The 21,724-nt window shown below is 45.8% G+C and overlaps 1 protein-coding gene across 1 annotated transcript in view; it reads left to right on the top strand.

Moving 5' to 3' along the window:
• Positions 1–21,724, top strand: part of cog5 (component of oligomeric golgi complex 5) — a 77,264-nt gene that overhangs the window by 12,167 nt on the left and 43,373 nt on the right. The window contains exons 5-6 of the mRNA XM_080887088.1: positions 898–967; positions 8,217–8,337. Of these exons, the coding sequence (XP_080743214.1) occupies positions 898–967; positions 8,217–8,337 (191 nt within the window). The remainder of the gene's footprint in view (positions 1–897; positions 968–8,216; positions 8,338–21,724) is intronic.

The raw sequence follows: 21,724 nt of genomic DNA on the forward strand, positions 1-21,724 counted from the left end.
ATATCGGTATCGGACATGAAAAAGTGGTATCGTGCCATCTCTAGTATTTGCCAAGTTTTGGTATCTATCATTCAGAAACCAGGGCAAATCAGGCTACTGTTTGACTGCAGAATTTGTGGATGGGATGCAGTATTCCCAAGGGAAAACAACAAAAAGGGGCAGAGATGGAGGGATTCTCTTCAGGACAGACGGGAGCTAAAGATACTGAGAATGTATATTTTGCTCCTGTTGTCAGCAGCTCAAAGTTTACCCGACCCTCATAGACAGGAGGTCAAAGTGGGTCAGTGTTTGGGAAAGCAAAAACACTGTGTGCTTTGGTACTAGCTGCTTCAGAAAGAGTCTGATACCACGGTGGGTGATTCTTTCCTCCTGGCATAGGGTGGCGCCTGGCTACATCTTTAACGAGTCAAGACGCTTTCACGTTGATGTTCACAATCATTACACAGTCCACAGGTGCTGGGGGACAAACTCTTCATCTTCTGCAGTGGCAGACATTTGATTTTGTTTTGTATTGGTTTAAGTTAGTGTTACATCCAGGAAGCGTCAAGCTAAACTGTGCAGGAAACAGCTGTGACGGGCAGATGAAGGCACGTGGTCAGGCGCTGATTGAAGGAGAACTTGATTTTCTTTGATGTTTTAGATATCATTGGATTCTGTTTATTTAATCGTGAGAACCGATGATTAGTATTAAAATTCAGTCGACTGTGCGGCATTGCCACAGATTGTAATAAAACATGGAAACTCACCTTGACTAATGTAACAAACCTCAGCCTGTATGCACATTCCAAAAGCTGGTGTGAGGTTCCAGGTTGTTCCAGGTTGTTCCAGGTTGTTCCAGGTACAGTTTTTGCTGCAGTACAGCTCTATCTGTCTGATCTAACACTGATGTCCTTCCAGGATAAGGACAAAGATTGTTGAGCCATACAACAAGATTGTGGCCAGGATCACTCAGCTCGCCAGGCTGCAGGTAAGTTGAATATCATGTCATTTGTGAATAAATGATTGAGTGTCATTTGAAATGATAGATGACAACTCTTTACGTGACAGTTTGAGTGAAAAACCTTTGAAAACCCAGAGAGACCACGGTGCAGACGAGAAGGTCGGCTTTTGTTGGCCTGAACTCCGAGCTGCTGTTTGTGCAGCTCTGTGAGAACACGGCGCTCCACGCCTCCTGCTCGTGCAGACGAGGAAACTCAGGGTTAAATATTGATGAAACAACAGCTGTAAAAAGGTCAGCGTGTTTCAGGAGTCCCTCTGGGGCTGATGCCTCTGTGTTGTGCATGTCAGCTGTTTTGTGCTTCTAGTATGAGACTCAGCAGCTGTCAGTGAGACAGTGTGGGATCATCTACAACATCTGAGTGCAAAGGTTAAATAAAACAGTTCTCAGCAGATTTATTTTAGTAGTTTTATTTGTAAAAGGGTGACATTTTACAAAGTCTGATAATTTGCATAGACTGTATAAAACATTTTAAACTGCACACTCATTGGCTATTGGCTTGTCAATGACAAGTCCAGGCCAGTCAGCGTAGCGGTTTTACAGTTAAGTGGAATTATGCCGCTCCACTCCAGGGCCCGTCCGTCTGCCTGCAGTGAGCTCTGTGGTCAGATGGAGGCAGTATAGAGAGGATGTCCTGCAGCCGGTCTGTGGGGCGCCCCTGCTGTTGTTGGTCTGAGAACCAAGTTCAGTGTTAAACGGTGTCAGCGCTGCCGCTGTCTGTGCTTTTCATGGTTTATTTTGGTTGTTGAAGTTTTTTCACGGTTTCCCCAGTGACTGACCGAAAAGTGTACGCAGATACGTTTCCCATTTAAGATCTGTTTTTCTTTATCACAACCAGTTTTCTTTTAAAACCAAGATGGAGATGGTGTAAGCACTCATCTCCAGCCTTCAAAACTGGACGTGAGCAGCCAATAGGTGACATCACAGTAGCTCCATCTGCTATTCTACTTTTTGATTATACCGACTCCACGCTGTGTCTGTTCTTTGAGTCATTGTGCTTCAGCAACGGTTCACATAAGTAGATAGTTGTAGCACATTGGTGATAAACCATTGATCACAATTCAAACAGTGTCACAGACAGGAGACAGGCTTGCTGGCTTACTGAGCATTTGACAGGTTCAAGGTTCTTTATTCGTCACATGCATAGTTATACAAGTATAACACACAGTGAAATGTAGCCTGACACGCTCCTCGACATGTGCAAAAATTGGGGGGGTGTAGAGGAAGAACATTATATATATATATATATATATATATATATATATATTTATATTTATTTATTTATTTATTTATTTTAGGGGTGCAACGATACACAAAATTCACGGTTCGGTTCGATACTTTGGTGTCACGGTTCGATATTTTTTCGATACAAAAAAATGTTCATGCCTTTTTAATTTGTCATTTATTAAAATTATAAATATATATTTTAACTCAAAAGTACAGTTTTTAAATTTAACCCTAACCCTTGTGCGTGTTTTTTATTTTGACAGCGAATGCACACCTGCGGACCACTTATGTGCAGCCCTGGTTATATAGCTCATCATATCGCAGCCACAGAAATTATTTTGTCCATGAAACCATAAAGCTGCACTTTCTTTTTGCCTTATAGTCTGATTTGTCATAACTTCTCCGTTTTGTGGTAAGCTTTTCTTTGGCTGTCACTTCTTCACCCTGACCTGTCTTATTTGGCTCAGCAGAACTGAAATGCTTTTACACACGCACTCACATAAGCTCAGCGATTCTCTGCGCGATCAACCTCTCACATGTGTAAGCTGCGGGAGATTTCACTTGTCATGTTTGCATAGTAAGCTAACGATTAATAAGACGATGTCAGAGGAATTGGTGCACAAATTATCATCACTCACAGATCAGTGCTGTCGCTCTCTATACATAGTGTGTGTGTGTGTGTGTGTGTGTGTATATATATATATATATATATATATATATATATATATATATATATATATATATATATATATATATATATATATATATATATATATATATATATATATATTAGAGAGAGAGAGAGCAGCTGGATAGCGTAGTGGTTAGACTACACGCCTTTGGAACAGAGGATCGCAAGTTCGATTCCTGCCTGGGGCGTCTGTATCCAGTAAGGGTCCTAAGGCTAGACCCTCTATGCTAAGCGAGCCTACCGCAGACATGAGCGAGACAAATAAACATGAAGGCATGCCGGCTCGGACGTCGCCCGGATCAACAAGGTCCGCGTCAGGTGTTGAGGAACCAGGGCACCCTGACGGGCTACTGGAACAAGAAGGCATCGGTGGGCAAGAGACGAAAACAGGGCGTTGTTGGAATGCTACTACGCAAGTAACCCCGGCGGAAGGGGCTACATGAATAGGATGAGGGACCTATGGATTCTTCGATACCCAACATCCACAATGACGGTGAGACAACTAGTAGCTCAGTGTTCCAACATTCGAAAGAAGGGACTGCTCTCACAGCTAGAGATTGACGAGGTACAACACAAATGCTACGGCAAGGAGGAGTCAGGATCTGCCCTAGAGGATCTGAGGGCAGACCACAGCGACCTCCCTGAACAGGGTCCAGTAACCATCACAGTGGCAGATATCCAAGAAAGGGTCTCCAGTATGAAGAGTTGGACAGCACCAGGGCCCGACATGGTTCACGCCTACTGGCTAAAGAAGCTGACTGCACTCCACGAGCGTCTGGCAGCACAAATGAACCAGCTGCTAGTTAACGAGAGACACCCGGAATGGCTAACTGAAGGCCGGACGGTCCTGATCCCCAAGGACCCCAAGAAGGGACCGGTCCCCTCCAACTACCGACCAATAACCTGCCTCAGTACTACATGGAAGCTCCTGTCAGGCATCATATCGGCTAAGATGAACAGGCACATGGGTCAATACATGAGCGGGACACAGAAAGGAATTGGCAAGAATACCAGAGGCGCAAAACACCAGCTACTGGTAGACAGAACAATCAGCCGAGACTGCAAGACCAGACTGACCAACCTGTGCACTGCCTGGATTGATTACAAGAAGGCCTATGACTCAATGTCCCACAGCTGGATACTGGAATGCCTAGAATTGTACAAGATCAATGGGACCCTAAGAGCCTTCATCAGGAACTCAATGGGGATGTGGCGTACAACATTAGAGGCCGACTCCAAGCCCATAGCACAAGTCACCATCAAGTGCGGGATCTACCAAGGAGATGCTCTGTCCCCACTGCTGTTCTGCATAGGCCTGAACCCCCTCAGTGAGATCATTAACAAGACTGGCTACGGATACCGACTACGGAACGGAGCAGTTGTCAGCCACCTCCTGTACATGGATGACATCAAGCTGTATGCCAAGAGTGAACGAGACATCGATTCACTGATCCACACTACCAGGCTATACAGCAATGACATTGGAATGTCGTTCGGACTGGAGAAGTGTAGTCGGATGGTATCAAAGAGAGGGAAGGTAGTCAGAACTGAGGGGATTGAACTACCAGAAGGCAACATTGCAGACATAGAGGACAGTTACAAGTACCTGGGGATCCCGCAGGCAAATGGGAACCATGAAGAGGCCGCTAGAAAGGTTGCAACCACCAAGTACCTGCAGAGGGTCAGGCAAGTCCTGAGGAGTCAGCTGAATGGTAAGAACAAGATCTGGGCCATCAACACGTATGCCCTGCCCGTGATCAGGTACCCTGCTGGGGTAATAGGCTGGCCAAAGGAGGAGATAGAAGCCACTGACATAAAGACAAGAAAGCTCCTTACCATGCATGGAGGGTTTCACCCCAAGTCCAGCACCCTGAGGCTGTACGCTAAGCGGAAAGAAGGGGGCCGGGGACTGGTGAGTGTCAGCACCACAGTCCAGGATGAGACAAGGAACATCCAAGAATACATTGGGAAGATGGCCCCAACTGACCGAGTGCTCAGTGAATACCTCAGGCAGCAGAAACCCAAGAAAGAGGAGGGAAACGAGGAACCATCATGGAAGGACAGGCCCCTGCACGGTATGTACCACCGGCATATAGAGGAGGTGGCTGATATCCAGAAATCCTACCAGTGGCTGGACAAAGCTGGACTGAAAGACAGCACAGAGGCACTAATCATGGCAGCACAAGAACAAGCTCTGAGTACAAGATCCATAGAGGCTGGGGTCTATCACACCAGGCGAGACCCCAGGTGCAGGCTGTGTAAAGATGCCCCAGAGACAATCCAGCACATAACAGCAGGGTGCAAGATGCTAGCAGGCAAGGCATACATGGAACGCCATAACCAAGTGGCCGGCATAGTGTACAGGAACATCTGTGCCGAGTATAACCTGGAAGTCCCGAGGTCAAAATGGGAGATGCCCCCAAGGGTGGTGGAGAATGACCGAGCTAAGATCCTGTGGGACTTCCAGATACAGACGGACAAAATGGTGGTGGCTAACCAACCGGACATAGTGGTGGTAGACAAACAGAAGAAGACGGCCGTAGTGATCGATGTAGCGGTTCCGAATGACAGCAATATCAGGAAGAAGGAACACGAGAAGCTGGAGAAATACCAAGGGCTCAGAGAAGAGCTCGAGAGGATGTGGAGGGTGAAGGTAACGGTGGTCCCCGTGGTAATCGGAGCACTAGGTGCGGTGACTCCCAAGCTAGGCGAGTGGCTCCAGCAGATCCCGGGAACAACATCGGAGATCTCTGTCCAGAAGAGCGCAGTCCTGGGAACAGCTAAGATACTGCGCAGGACCCTCAAGCTCCCAGGCCTCTGGTAGAGGACCCGAGCTTGAAGGATAAACCGCCCGCAGGGGCGTGCTGGGTGTTTTTTTTTATTTTTTATATATATATATATATATATATATATATATATATATATATATATATATATATATATATATATATATTATAGTCCGGCATCTCCTGGTGTAGGTGTCCTGAAGCGGGGGGAGGGCAATCCTGCAGCAGCGTTCTGCTGTACGGATCACTCTCTGGAGAGCTTTTTGGTCCTTCACACAGCTGTTCCCGAACCACGATGTCATGTTCTGTGTGAGGATGCTCTCCACAGCGCCTGTATAGAAAATCCTGAGGATCTTTGGAGAGACCCTGAACTTCCTCAGTTGTCGTAGGTGATACAGGCGCTGCCTAGCCTTTTTGGTCTGGACCTGAATGTGGGCAGCCCATGTCAGGTCTGAGGAGATGTGGACACCAAGATACTTGAAGGACTGCACCCTCTCCACTGGAGCTCCATTGATGATAATGGGCTTGTAGTCTCTGTGCTGACCCCTTCTGAAGTCCACCACCAGCTCCTTGGTCTTGCTGACGTTCAGCTGGAGGTGGTTGTCCTGGCACCACGATGCCAGATTCTTCACTTCATCCATGTAGGCCGCCTCATCGTTGTTGGAGATGGCACCCAACACCACTGTGTCGTCAGCAATCTTCACAATGGTGTTGGAGCCGTGGGTGGCCACACAGTCTGAAGTGTAGAGGGAGTAGAGCAGTGGCGAGAGGACACATCCCTGAGGTGCTCCTGTGTTGATGGTGATGCTGTTGGAGAAGCACCTGCCCACCCTCACCACCTGAGTTCTGCCAGTGAGGAAGTCCAACACCCATGCACACAGACGGCTGTTAAGTCCCAGATCCCTCAGCTTTGTGAACAGTCTGCAGCGCACTATTGTGTTAAACGCTGAACTGTAATCAACAAACAGCATTCGCACATAGTTACCCTGTTTCTTGTCCACGTGGCTGAGAGTGGTGTGTAGGACGTGGGCGATGGCATCCTCTGTGGATCTGTTGGATCTGTAGGCGAACTGCAGCGGATCTGTGGTGTCTGGGATGGAGGAGGAGATGATGTTCTTCAGCAGCCTCTCAAACACCTTCATTACTACCGAGGTCAGTGCAACTGGCCGGTAATCGTTCAGGGATGAGGGTTTGCTGTTCTTGGGCACAGGGATGATGGTGGATCTTTTGAAGCATGTGGGGACCACAGCCTTCGCCAGGGACTCGTTGAAGATGTAAGTGAACACACCTGCTAGCTGGTCAGCACAGCAGCGCAGCAGACGGCCGGTGATGCCGTCTTCCTCGTTAATTGCAGTGCTAATGCACTGAAACACAGCTAGGAAACCTTGCCGTGGCGCTCTGTGGTTGTGCATCCAACATCAGCGGGGATGAGAGAGCTTGGTCTCCTGCTTTCTGATTGACTGACCTCCACTTCTTACCCCAGCTGCAAGTGCAAGATTAGCAACAAAGTCCAAGAAAAAGAAGTGTTGCAGAAGTTGTGAAGGCGCAGAATATGTGAATTTGTGATTTGGGAGGACTCGTATTTACTGGTTTGAGACGTTGCAATCGCAGAGTTGTGGCTGTAATAAGTAAAAATAATTAAACATGAGTAAAACTTTCTAAATATAAGTCTACACATTATTTTTTTCTGTAACAAAAAAGTTTACATTTTTCACCCCACACACTCTCACTTAACTAACAATTAAATGCAGTTTATTTGCAGTTTATACATCAGAAACTAGGGCTGTGCAATATGACCAAAATCTCATGATATAAGACGTTTCTCATCCCGATAACGCATGAAATTTGCTTTGTATTTACTACACGGCGTGCTGCAGGGAAAAGCCTGTTCTAACGTTTCAGTCCAAGGTTTATTTTGAGCACCTGACGGCTTTTTGCTTCTCATCCATAAACTCTCTCCACACTCTGTCACGTGATTCTTGCATAGGTGGTTGAACAGGTTTGCCATGTTTAAGTCTGAGCTGGGACCGGTTTCCTGCATAATTTGCAGAGTACAGTTTTCTGGTCCATGTCAGACTTTTCATAACCAAACCATATCCGTGCTACAGAGGGATCCCCTCATTTAGGAATAAGGTCCTTGATTTGTTTGGACTGGTCCTTCTGTTTGGAGCTGCCTGGTTCTGCCTCGTCTTCACTGGTCATGCTGGGATTCTCTGCATCCACATGGTGACCATCCAAACAATGAACAAATATTGAGTAAACGGTTTATTTTGCGACACCACAAAACAAACAATAGTGTATAGTATGAAACAATAGATGTTTTAATTTCATCACTTGATATATGTCGTCATATCGCACAGAAACCATTTAATGCGATATGAAAATGAGAAGCATACTGGAAACATGTTGTTCTTGACTGCTTTTTTGCCGTGTCTCAATTAATGGAATTAGTTGTGTAATTCTCAGTTCTTGTTTACGTCAGTCGTCTCAACACCTCCCTTCTTCACTGCTGCAGGGTGCCTGTGACCTTCTGCGGAGGATCATTCGCATCTTGTATCTGAGCAAGAGGCTTCAGGGACAGCTGCAAGGAGGCAGCAGGGAGATCACCAAGGCGGCTCAGAGCCTTAACGAGCTTGGTAAGGACATGCATGTCTATCATAGAACAACTGTTACATAAGCAGCTGTGTGTTTTTCACAACTCAGATCTACTCAACACCTAGAACACCGGTAACTTTAAAGCCTTTTTCCACTAATACCTACTCAAGTCCGCTCGGCACGACTCAGCTTGGTTTTTGGGTTTTCCATTAGGTGGTAGTACCTTGTATTTGATACCAGCTACTTTTTTAGTACCTGCTTGGCCAAGTAAAGTCAACAGACTGCATGCGACTGATTGGCTAGTCAGCTGCGTCAATGAGTGGTGAGAGGATCTCGTTCACGAAAATCAAAACAGTCGCTTTTGAACGAGAAAAATGGCTACAGAGAAAAACAACAGCGTAGTCCCGAAGACAAACACACCACAGACCAAGCAGCAGGTATATCATCGCAGCGTGTCACAATATTCACCTTGTTGTTGAGTGGAAAAGGCAATGAAGTGTTACTTTCTTTAGGTTAGACTTGAAACAGACAGGTTTTTATTAACACAGACAATCAAAGAAGATCCATCCATTCGCTTCCGCTTATCCTTTTCAGGGTCGCGGGGGGCGCTGGAGCTTATCCCAGCTGTCATAGGGCGAAAGGCGGGGTACACCCTGGACAGGTCGCCAGTCTGTCGCAGGGCCAACACACAGGGACAGACAACCATTCACACTCACATTCACACCTAGTGACAATTTGGATTAATCAGTTAACCTATCCCCACAAGCTGTATGTCTTTGGACGGTGGGAGGAAGCCGGAGTACCCGGAGAGAACCCGGGTACTCCGGGTTCTCTCATTTCTCATCAAAGAAGATGAAATGAACAAATATGTAGACATGTAATGTCATATTCAGGGGCTACCTCGATTTGTTTGGACTGAATATGTAGACGTTTAATTTTCCTGTGAAAACATCAGCAGGTTGCACTTTTAGGAGGTTTTTCCTTGGTTAACATATCTATAAGTTTGGAAACGGCTGAACTCTCGGCGCTTCGATGTTCAGGGTTAGATGTGATATTGTAATGAACCCTGCAGCATAAAAGTATTTTTGGTCCATACAATCACATGAAAAGAGTTTTGTACAGTGGCTCCAGTGACGACAGGACTGTTCATTTTTAAATTGTAGTGTGACGCCTGCATGCTCCGGGCTGATTCTGCAGAACACTATCCAGAACCTGAACGAGACTCAAACATAAACAGAGAAAAGCTCAGTAGAAGAGGCATGCTTCCCCCAGTTTAGAAGAATGGATGTGTTTTAGGTCGTCACACTCAAACATCATTTTATTTTTTAAAATAACAACTAGCCTGAATTTTGGCTTGAAAGCGTGAACAGAAGATGTTCGTTACCCTCTTTAGTTCCACAAAGTAACCAGACTGTTAACAGAGCACAAGGTGGTTTTTTTTTTGTGTTTTTACCTCCTCCTGTGCTTGTTTGATACACTGGAAGAGACCAAAGGCAGCACAATGATAGGATTGCAGTTGTGCAAAGCACAGACCCTTACTGGGAATCACTGTGGGTTTCAGTTAGGGCTGGAATAATTCATTGAGTAATCAATTGTTGAAAAACAAATCTTAAATGTAAAACTTTTGCTTCGATGGTTCGTTAAAGTCACAACTGTGTAGCACTTATCGTCCGTCTACTCACGGCAGAGAGCAGTGGAAAGAACAGGTGCAGTGCAGGAAGCTTTTCTAGCATCACTGTAACACTTTTGTTACTGTAAGCGCCATAAAAACCTGGGACAAAGCTGGCAGGAGTCCTTAATCAAACAGTCTGCCCAACAAGCTCCAACGTGAAGACAATCCAACTGATCCCATTCTACTACTGTTTGTTTTACACTGAAAATCTACAAGAAACCTACAGAAGGTAAAATAAAATATGAAGATGAACAGTTAAGGTGCCAATATACCCTTCGCAGTGGTCATCGCACAGATGCAGCCATTTATACCTGCGGCGCAGTATTCTCCTAAACCATAGGTGTCGCCACTCGGACAGGATTTCGTCATACGCGCTGATGATGAGGAGAAGTCAAAAGACTTTGTCGAGTGTTTAGTTTTTTATTTATTTTTGTAAAGTTCTTTTCACAAACTCCAGTTTTCAAACAGTCCCAAGACCTCTGCAGCAATTAATTATTTTAGTAATCGAGTAGTCTATCGATGATTCCATCAACTAATGAAGTAATCGGATAAGAAATACTTTTCTTAGTAATGAGCAATAATGAATATTCAAAAGAGAAAAGTCTTTCAGAATGACTGCCCGTCGGTTTCCATTTTAGAAACAGTTTGACTGCATACAACAACAAACCCTTTCGGTTTACGTACATGTATTACAACATGTTTGTGATGCTGAAAACTGAAGTTATGGTGGTGGAAACATTAGTTAATGCTAATAGTAATTCAGCGTCCAGCCTAACAACTGTCAGGTCAGTGGCTCAGAGTTATTTGGCCCATGTATAGAGCCATCTACTAATTGGAAGGTTGATGGTTCAGTTCCTGGTGGTGCCAGACACTGACCCATGTTAGATTGATAGCATATGTGTTTGACAGAAAGCACTTCTACATAGAAAATTAGTGCATGTATGAATGGGTGTGAATGGAGCCGATCCAAAGAGGTCAAAGGTCGATCCTCCAGCTCGCTAGTATGGGGAGTCCCAGCCAGGATAGCTTTGCATTCGTGCTGTCAGCGTTAATCTCATTAAAATGCATGTAACGCAGCAAATCTCCATTAGCGAGTTAGCGCAGATCGCCCCGTGTGTGTGGCTGCACAGCGTCAACGCGTTAGCGCAGTCAGCTCGTTAAAGCGTTAGTGCAGATCATGGGCGGCTGCACGGCACTAACTCGCTAACGGAGATTAGTTAATATAAGATAAGATGAGATGGCGCCGGTGAGGTCGGCTGCCGTCACGACTGCTCCGACCACTTTTTCTTTGTCTTTGTTTTTTAAGTTAGTTTTCAGCGTTTCTAAATCGGCAAAATCATCACCATTGGGTACATTAGGTATGACAGTGACACTCTTGTTTCTATTGGTACACAATGTACTCACAATTCGAAGTTTTTAACTCCGGATCCGAGCTGGCCGAGTGAGATCTCGAGGGAGAACAAAGGGAAGCGGCGGCGGCCTAGAGGGAAGCGAGCCGGCGTCAGGAACAGGCTGAGAGCTCGTGCACACCGCACACCTCTGCCTAGCATCCTGCTCGCCAACGTCCAGTCACTGGAGAACAAGCTTGACGACCTCAGGGCCAGGATAAAGTTCCAGAGAGACATTCGGGACTGCAATCTCCTCTGCTTCACCGAGACATGGCTGAACCCAGCGGTGCCGGACCACGCCATCCAGCCGGCCGAGTTCTTCTCGGTTCACCGCATGGACAGGACACGGGACTCGGGGAAGTCAAGGGGAGGCGGTGTGTGTTTAATGGTGAACAACAACTGGTGCAACAGTGCGAACGTTGTTCCTCTCACACGCTCCTGCACACCAAATCTGGAACTACTGTCCATCATGTGTCGTCCTTTTTATCTACCTCGGGAATTTACATCGGTCATTATAAGTGCCGTTTATATTCCACCACAAGCGGACACGGTCACCGCCTTATGCGAGCTGCATGAGGCACTCACACAGCACCAGACACAACACCGGGACGCTGCGCTTATTGTGACGGGGGACTTTAATAGCGCCAACCTCAAACGCGCAGCGCCGAACTTTTATCAACACATCACCTGCCCCACCAGGGGTGAAAGGACACTGGACCACTGCTACACTACGGTCAAGGACGGCTACAAGGCACAATCCCGCCCTCCGTTTGGCAAATCTGATCACGCCGCCATCTTCCTCATGCCAAAATACAAACAAAGGCTGAAACAGGAAGTTCCGGTTCAGAGGAAGGTCGCGCGCTGGACGGATCAATCGGTGGCCGCGTTACAGGACGCACTCGATGACGCAGACTGGGGCATGTTCAGAAACAGCTCCGACGATGACGTCAACGTGTTTACGGAAGCGGTTGTGGGATTCATCGGGAAACTAGCGGATGATACCGTGGAGACAAAGACTATCACAACGTTTCCCAACCAGAAGCCGTGGGTGGATAAAACCATCCGCGACGCTCTGAGATCCCGCACCGCTGCCTACAACACGGGACTCATGACGGGGGACATGGACCCGTACAAAGCCGCGTCATATAACGTGCGGAGGGCGGTGAAAGAGGCGAAGCAGCGCTACGGGAGGAAACTAGAGTCACAACTCCAACAGAGTGACTCTAGGAGCCTGTGGCGGGGACTAAGGACAATAACGGACTATAAAGCACCAACAACCGGTATGACGAACGCGGCCGTGACTCTGGCAGACGAGCTGAACACTTTCTATGCTCGCTTCGAGGCTGCAGCTAAGGTCTCCAACAATGCTAGTGTTAGCGGCGCTAACGGCTGCAGACAGGAAGATACTGCCAGCACCGGAAACGTGCTCGTCATCTCCGAGCATGAAGTAAGGAGAGCCTTCAAGAGAGTGAAAACCAGGAAAGCAGCAGGACCAGACGGCATCCCAGGTCGTATCCTAAGAGACTGCGCATACCAGCTAGCTCCTGTGTTCACTGAGATATTCAACATCTCTTTACCTCAGTCGGTGATCCCCACATGCTTCAAAGAGTCCATCATTGTTCCTGTCCCGAAGAAACCCCACCCTGCTTCTCTCAATGACTATCGCCCTGTAGCCCTCACCTCAGTAGTGATGAAGTGCTTTGAACGCCTGGTCAGAGACTTCATCATTTCTTCACTACCAGACACACTGGACCCACTACAGTTCGCTTACCGTCCAAATCGTTCCACAGACGATGCCATCTCTCATCTCCTCCACACATCACTCACTCACTTGGACACTAGAAGGGGGAATTATGTTAAAATGCTCTTCATAGACTACAGCTCTGCATTTAACACCATAATTCCCTCCACACTCACCACCAAGCTGGAGCATCTGGGACTCAGCTCATCTATGTGTCAGTGGATCTCCAACTTCCTAACTGGCAGACCACAGGCAGTAAGGATGGGCGGACATGTCTCAGCCTCCACCACTCTCAGCACTGGAGCCCCCCAGGGGTGTGTTCTGAGCCCCCTGCTGTACTCTTTGTACACATATGACTGTGTGGCCACTACCAGCTCCACCACCATCATCAAGTTTGCTGACGACACCGTCGTGGTGGGCCTGATCTCTGATAACAACGAGACTGCCTACCTGAAGGAGATTAGGAATCTGGAGAACTGGTGCCAGAGGAACAACCTCCTTCTAAACGTCAGTAAGACAAAGGAGCTGATAGTGGACTTCAGCACTAAGCAGGAGAGGAACTACCAGACCCCCGTCATCAACGAGTGCCCAGTGGAGAGAGTGGACAGCTTCAAATACCTCGGAGTTCACATCACGCAGGACCTGTCATGGTCCTGTCACATCAACACCGTGGTGAAAAAGGCCCGACAGCGTCTCTACCACCTCAGACGCTTGAGAGACTTCCAACTGCCCTCCAAGGTGCTCAGGAACTTTTACTCGTGCACCATAGAGAGCATCCTGGCGGGAAACATCTTAACCTGGTTCGGGAACAGCACCATGCAGGACAGACGAGCTCTACAGAGGGTTGTGCGGTCAGCTGAGTGCACCATCCGCTCCGAGCTCCCTGACCTGCACTCAATCTACAGCAGGCGGTGCCGGACCAAGGCCAGGAAGATCGTGAAGGACCTCAGCCATCCCAACAACAGACTGTTCTCTCTGTTGAGGTCAGGAAAGCGATTCCGCTCCCTGAAGACCAACACAGAGAGACTGAGGAGGAGCTTCTTCCCGCAGGCGATACGGTCTCTCAATCACACCACCACACAGTACTGACCCACACATATGGTTCTTACACACACACTGGACTTTCTGGACTTTGTTTTTGCACAACACTGGTCACTATATTCTTCATTTCCAGTTAATACTTGTACAGCTGCTGTTATTGTGTATATATTTATTTATATTTAGATTTCTTCATACATTCTTATATAGTTCTATATTGTGTAATGTGTATTTTGTTGTACAGTTATTTTATTTTCAACTTTAATTTATATATTTTATCTTATTCTTCCCAGTTAAATTTACCCTTCATTCTAATTTGTGTTGTACAGTTATTTCATTTTTAACCTTAATTTATATTTTATTCCTTCCTAGTTAAATTTACCCTTTTTAATTTTTCATATTTATTTCCTATCTTATTCATAGCCTTTTCCTTTTTTGTTTTCTTTAGGTCACGAGCAGTTGTCCAAGCATTTCACTACATATCGTACTGTGTATGACTGTGTACGTGACAAATAAAATTTGAATTTGAATTTTTAATGCGCTTATGCCGTCAATGTCATTTTAATGAGATTAACGCTGACAGCACTACTTTGCATACATCAGCAAAGCGTCCTCGCGATGCTGGAAGCAGGCTCAGTGCCAATATCCGTGCCCACACCTCTGTTCAGAGCCCTAAACACACTCAGTGCATGGAGGCTTTGGCTATTTTTCACAGAGCTCTATGAAATGGCTCTTTAGTTTGCAAATACACTGCACACTTTTTGCATGCGCCTCCAGTCAAACCTTCTTTCTGGCTCTTGGTTGAAAACTTTCTGTTGTGTTGTCTGTCTTTCTTCAGTTTTTTATAAAGCACCTTTCCCAGAAAAATTTAAAGTGCTTGACACCAAGATGAAAAGCAAAATAATAATTGAAAAAAGACATGCATGAACAATAAGACACACTTAATTACCCAGATGTCTGTGTTTATTCCCACCTAGTTGTTTTATAAAAAAACTTCCCTGATTTGGTGAAACATGGGAATGAAGGAAAGTCATTCCAGAGCCATCACTCCAAAGGTGCCATCTGTATGTTTCAAAGTGGATACTACACACTAACAGTAATCTTGGTGTTGTACTTTGGGATTTCACTCTCTTCACAGGCCACTCGTTTGCTTCTGATGCCAGGAGGGCTTCCCATCATAAAATACTTTGAGCGTCTGAGCTGGAAGCTGTTGCTCACAGTTTGGCCTTGTTCAGAGACATGGAGTCCCAACTAAGGCCCCTTGTTGTTCAGTTCAGTAGAGTAAACTGTGCTTTGAACTCTGTGATTTGTTAGTGGGTGAAGGATATCATAGATCTGATAAGCTGTGAGCCATGAGGTTGACCCCAGGTTGTTTAATGCCCACCCCCAGCATGGGCATACCTGACTGATGACAGTGGTTTCACCGGAAACCTCTACTGATAATGACCCACACCCTTTTTCACACCTTAGCTCATGTGATGAGGAGTGTTATCAATAGTGGGTCAATGACCCTCTTAAGTCAATTTATTTATAAGCACATTTAAAACCTACACAGGTTGACCAAAGTGCTGTACAGAGTGAAAAATAAAGAAGCAAGACACAAAAGCTAAACACCTGGGTCACAATTAAAAGCTAGAGAGTAAAGATGTGTCTTCAGACGGGTTTTAAAAATGTCGAGTGTTGGAGAGATCTTTATTTGAAGAGGCAGACTGTTCCAAAGTTTAGGTGCAACAATCACAAATCTCGGTCTCCTCTGTGTTTCAGTCTGCTTCTAGTAACAATCAGAATCAACTTATCAGCTGACCTGAGAGTTTGGTTTGGAGTATGTTTGGTTAAAAGAACAGAGAGGTACAAAGGAGCTAATCTATTTTAGAGAGTTAAAAACGAGCAATGAAATCTTACAGTTGATTCTATAACGTTCTGGAAGCAGAGTGTAAACGAGCCAAGACTGGGGAAATATGATGGTGTTTACGTGTGCCTGGCAGGAGTTGGGCTGCAGCGTTCTTAACAATATGAAGAAGAGAGAGCAGAGCCTGGCTGATACCAAAATACAGACTATTGCAGTGGTCGAGCCTGGGTGAGAAGATGTTCTTAGCAAGGGCCCTCAGCTGAAAGAAGATGGCTCTTACAACAGAATTTATTTGTTTCTCAAATGAAAATCTGCCATCAAAGAACAGAGTTTTCCAAAGGGCCAAGGTCACCCTTAAGAGAGGAACGAGGGTCAGGAGGTCCAAATAGTTCAATCTCGGTTTTTTGATCATTCAAAATCAAAAAATTCATTGCCTACCGTGATTTTAATGTTGTCAAGGCGATACGTGGGACTGTCCACCATTTGGACTTAGAACTGAGGAAGCTTCTCAAATGAGACGTGAAACGTCTTCAAGAAGTCCAGTCGCTTTTCTTTCCAAGTTCCTCAGATTTTAAAGTTTTAATTCTCTCTGTGGTCACAAAAGTGGCCTTTAGACCCTGATGCCCTCTGTCAGCACTCCATCACAGCCTTGTGCTGATTCTCCCAGTTGTAATTGTAGCTGCGTAGGCCTGTGTGACCTTCTAGTGTCACAAGAGAAAAAGTGATAATGAAGCATTTCATGTAACTGCCATCAGTTATCTATGTGCTACACTACTCTTAGTTATCACAGGGCATTAAGCGATACAGAACAGGTTCACAAGGACAAGTATTTTCAGCTGCCTGTGACCACTTCTCATACCACACTCACATATGTAAACACACACTCACTCACAAATTCCATCGGCTGCAAAGAGCTGTTAAATTGGGTCAGAGTCCTCAGTGCTCTCCAACACGGCAACACATTTGTATCGGTGGTCTCAGTTTGTGCTGTCTGCTCTAACAGAAGGTTGCCTTCCAACAACTAAGTCAGCTTTACTAAATTCCTTTTGTTTTGGTTGTGCTTCACACTCCTGGGTCCGGGAATCACTTTGGTTGGACTAAAGAGGGTTGTCTTGTGATTTGCAAGGCACTTTTACAGCATGTAAGGCATGCGCACTGTACCTAAATAATTTATATAATTTACTTTATAGTGCTTTTCTACCCGATCTGACCACTATAAGCACTTTGATACAACTTGCCTCATTCACACAAGCGCTTTTTCATATGTTTTTTCTATGCAAGTGCTTTCTATCTAAGAACACATTCATACTCTGACGGATGCATCGGAGGGCAACTGGAGTTAGTGTTTTGCCCAAGGCTATGTGGGGATCAAACCATCAGCCTTCTGATTAATAGATGACCTGCTATACCTCCTGAGCCACTGAGAAACAATGGTTTGGTCTCTAAAACGGTTGTTTTAGAGAATGAGTAGTTGAGTCAATAGATTTGAAGCCTTTGCATCATTTCCAGAAAAATCTAAAAATAGGAATTTGATGAAGGGTGAGGGAGGAAGTGAAGGAGAAATGATATTTCGCTTGTCACGCTTGCTCCAGGTGGAAAATCACCAGGCGTACTGCCACTTGTTGTGTAGTTTATTACAAATGGTAACAAACAATATCAAGGTATGAACAGAACAGATGTTCTTCTCATACTGTATTACCAGAAAATAACAAACACTGCTGCTTAGATGAGCATTTATTGACTAAATAGTCCTTGGCACTCCACAACATTTCACAGCACATACCAATATGTTACTCTCTTCGTGTATCTATGATGCCTATCTTGAGAATTTTCTTTTGCACTGAGATAAGAAAAACAAAAAACGATATGCAGTTCTTAAACTCAAGCTACTGGTGATTTCCCTTATGACATGTGATGTGTATACAAAATATACAAAACCCTTCTTTTTTTCTGTTTATTCCTTTGTTTTCAGGGGACATGAACTCATTGGCTTATCTGAAGTTGGCATATTAGTTTATATTTCAGGTAGCTCACTAAATACAAACTATATTGCCAAAAGTATTTGTTTCTCATGTTTAGCTGTTTTCCACTTTTTCTTTGGTCATTTTAGCCTTTTTGGCCAGGGTGAAGGGAGTACCTGCCATCAAACATGAAGACAGCCGCATGTAACTACGACGGTGTTTGCTAGTTCACCTTACATGCATTAATGTAATAACGTGGTTAGCCTACTCAACGTAAATTACACACGAACAACATTAAGCTACTCATGCAGAGAAGAACGGCTGCTGCTGCATCATCATCCGTCATCATTTCTGCTACACTGGCAGGGCTAGGGGCCAGGACTCTCCTCTTCGGGTTCTTGGGGGATGTTGCTAACTCCGGGTCCGATAACAGGCACCACACCTGCACTCGGTGTGAGGTCTCGCAGCAAGCTATCAAATACGGTGCATTTCTCGGCTTTTAACAAAACGCTATGCGTCGCCAGGCGTTTCATCAGATTCGAGGTGTTACCTCCTTTGCACAGTATCACCTTAAAGCACTTGTTGCAGGCTGCTGAGTTTGCATCTTTTGCTGTGAAGTACAGCCAGACTTTTGACCGCTTTGCCTTGGGCATTTTTAATCTGTAGCTCTGCTCTAAAAGAACTTACATACCTGGGCCTGCCGACTATCCTTGGAAAGGTAAAATGATTGGCTAAAATCCAAAGTGTATGACATCTCAGGGAAATAAAGCACCGAAATGTGCGCTGCTTTTCGGTCTGGTTACTACTGTTTATGTCAGAACCGGTGCGATACCGGTACCCATCCCTACTCGGGGCCTGGGCCGGACTTCTGAAAAACAATCCCTCACCCCAATTCCTTCACTCAACTTTACACTTGGCCCTGTAGAGTCAGACAAGTGCCATTCTCCTGACAACCACCAAACCAGGACTTGTCCATTGGATTGCCAGGTGGGAAAGTGAGATTCTGCACTGTAAAGAAGTGAAGGACTCTCTAGAGTCCAGTAGTGCCATGCTTTACACCACTACAATCAACACTTTGCATTGCACTTGGTGATGTAAGGCTTGGATGCAGCTGCTCGTCCATGGAAATCCATTCCATGAAGAACTCTACACACTGTTCTTGAGCTCATCTGAAGGCCACAGGAAGTTTGGAGGTCCGTAGAAACTGAGTCTGCAGAAAGTTGGCGACTTCTGTGTACTATGCGGCATCCGCTGACCGCATTCTGTGATTTTACATGGTCTACCTATGATCTACATTAAGTAGCTGTTGTTCCACTTTGCTATAATACAATACCACTAACAGTTGACTTTAGAATATTAGGTAGTGAGAAGATTTCACAACTAGACATGTTGCACAGGTAGTACCCTATCACACTACCATGCTGGAATTCACTGAGCTCCAGAGAGCAACCTTTTCTTTCACAAGTAATTGTGGAAAGCAATCTGCATGCCTAGGTGCTTGGGCTTATGTACCTGCGGTCATGGAAGTGATTGGAACACCAGAATTTTATGATTTGAATAGGTGAGTAACTTTGCCAAACAATTATTAATCAACAATCAAAAGACCCAGAGACAGTTTTAAATCATTTGAAAGGCTGACACTTAGCTTTGTCTGCCCTTCGTTGGAAAATGAGGAAAAAAAACAAAGCAGTTTTGTCGTTATCTATTGTCCACCTGTGCCTAATTTAGTGTCTCTCTCAGTTTTTAAAATGTAAAAGAACCCACCCACCACTTTAATCACACCCTAGATCTTGTTCTGACATATGGCATAGAGACTGAACATTTTACAGTGTTTCCAGAAAACCCTCTCTTGTCTGATCATTTTCTAATGGTATATAAATTTACAATAATGGGTTACATAGCAGTGGGGAATACATTTGATCAGAGTAGATGTCTTTCACAAAGTGCTGTAACTAAGTTTAAGGATATAATCTTAATCTTAATATTAATAATATAATTATCTTCCTCAATGCTCTGTACCAACATGTTGCAGAGTGGGAGTAGTAGTGGTAGTGTCGCCACACAGGTCCATTATCTTTTTTTTAAATATTTTTACTTCTTCCCTGCATACAACTTTAGCTCCTGACTCCGTGGTATAATTCTCAAACACGTAGCCTAAAGCAGATAACTCGTAAGCTGGAGAGGAAATGGCGTGTCATAAATTTAGAGGATCATCATTTAGCCTGGAGAAATAGTTTGTTGCTTTATAAGAAAGCCCTCCGCAAAGCCAGAACATCTTACTATTCATCACTGATTGAAGACAATAAGAACAACCCCAGGTTTCTCTTCAGCTCTGTAGCCAGGCTGACAAACAGTCAGAGCTCTGTTGAGCCAACCATCCCTTTAACGTTAACTAGTAATGACTTCATGAACTTCTTCACAAATAAAATTTTAACCATTACAGAAAAAATTACCAATAATCATCCCACAGATGTAATATTATCTACAGCTACTTTCAGTACCATTGATATTCATTTAGACTCTTTTTCTCCAATTGATCTTTCTGAGTTAACTTCAATAATTACTTCCTCCAAACCATCAACGTGTCTTTTAGACCCCATTCCTACAAAACTGCTCAAAGAAGTCCATCCATCCATCCATCTTCATCCACTTTATCCGGGGCCGGGTCGTGGGGGCAGCAGCCTAAGCAGAGAAGCCCAGACCTCCCTCTCCCCAGCCACCTCCTCCAGCTTATCCGGGGGGACACCAAGGCGTTCCCAGGCCAGCCGAGAGATATAATCTCTCCAGCGTGTCCTGGGTCTGTCCCGGGGCCTCCTCCCGGTGGGACATGCCCGGAACACCGCGCCCAGGAGGCATCCTTGTCAGATGCCCGAACCACCTCAGCTGGCTCCTTTCGATGTGGAGGAGCAGCGGCTCTACTCTGAGCCCCTCCCGGATGGCCGAACTTCTCACCCTATCTCTAAGGGAGAGGCCAGCCACCCTTCGGAGGAAGCTCATTTCTGCCGCTTGTATCCGCGATCTCGTTCTTTCGGTCACTACCCACAGCTCGTGGCAATAGGTGGGGGTAGGGACGTAGCTCAACCGGTAAATTGAGAGCTTCGCTTTTACACTCAGCTCCCTCTTCACCACGACGGACCGGTGCAGCGTCCGCATCACTGCAGCCGCCGCACCAATCCGTCTGTCAATCTCCGGCTCCCTTCTCCCATCACTCCGAGGTACTTGAACTCCTCCACTTGGGGCAGGAACTCATCCCCGACCCGAAGTGGGCACTCCTCCCTTTTCTGGCTGAGAACCATGGCCTCAGATTTGGAGGTGCTGATCCTCATTCCCGCTGCTTCACACTCGGCTGTGAACCGTTCCAGTGCGAGCTGGAGGCCCTCACCCGATGAAGCCAACAGAACCACATCATCCATGAAAAGCAGAGATGAGATTCTGAGGCCACCAAAGTGAAAGCCCTCCGCCACTTGGCTGCGCCTAGAAATCCTGTCCATAAAAATTATGAACAGAATCGGTGACAAAGGGCAGCCCTGGCGGAGCCCATCACCCACCGGGAACGAGGCCAATTTATTGCCGGCAATGCGAACCAAGATCTTGCAACAGTTGTATAGGGATTGAATGGCCCGTAGCAATGGGCCAGACACCCCATACTCCCGCAGCACCTCCCACAGGACACCCCGAGGGACACGGTCGAATGCCTTCTCCAAGTCCACAAAACACATGTAGACTGGTTGGGCAAACTCCCATACACCCTCAAGTATCCCTGAGAGGATAAAGAGCTG

The sequence above is a fragment of the Rhamphochromis sp. 'chilingali' genome (genome assembly GCF_963969265.1).
Source record: "Rhamphochromis sp. 'chilingali' genome assembly, chromosome: 7".
NCBI classification, from domain to species: Eukaryota; Metazoa; Chordata; class Actinopteri; order Cichliformes; family Cichlidae; genus Rhamphochromis; species Rhamphochromis sp. 'chilingali'.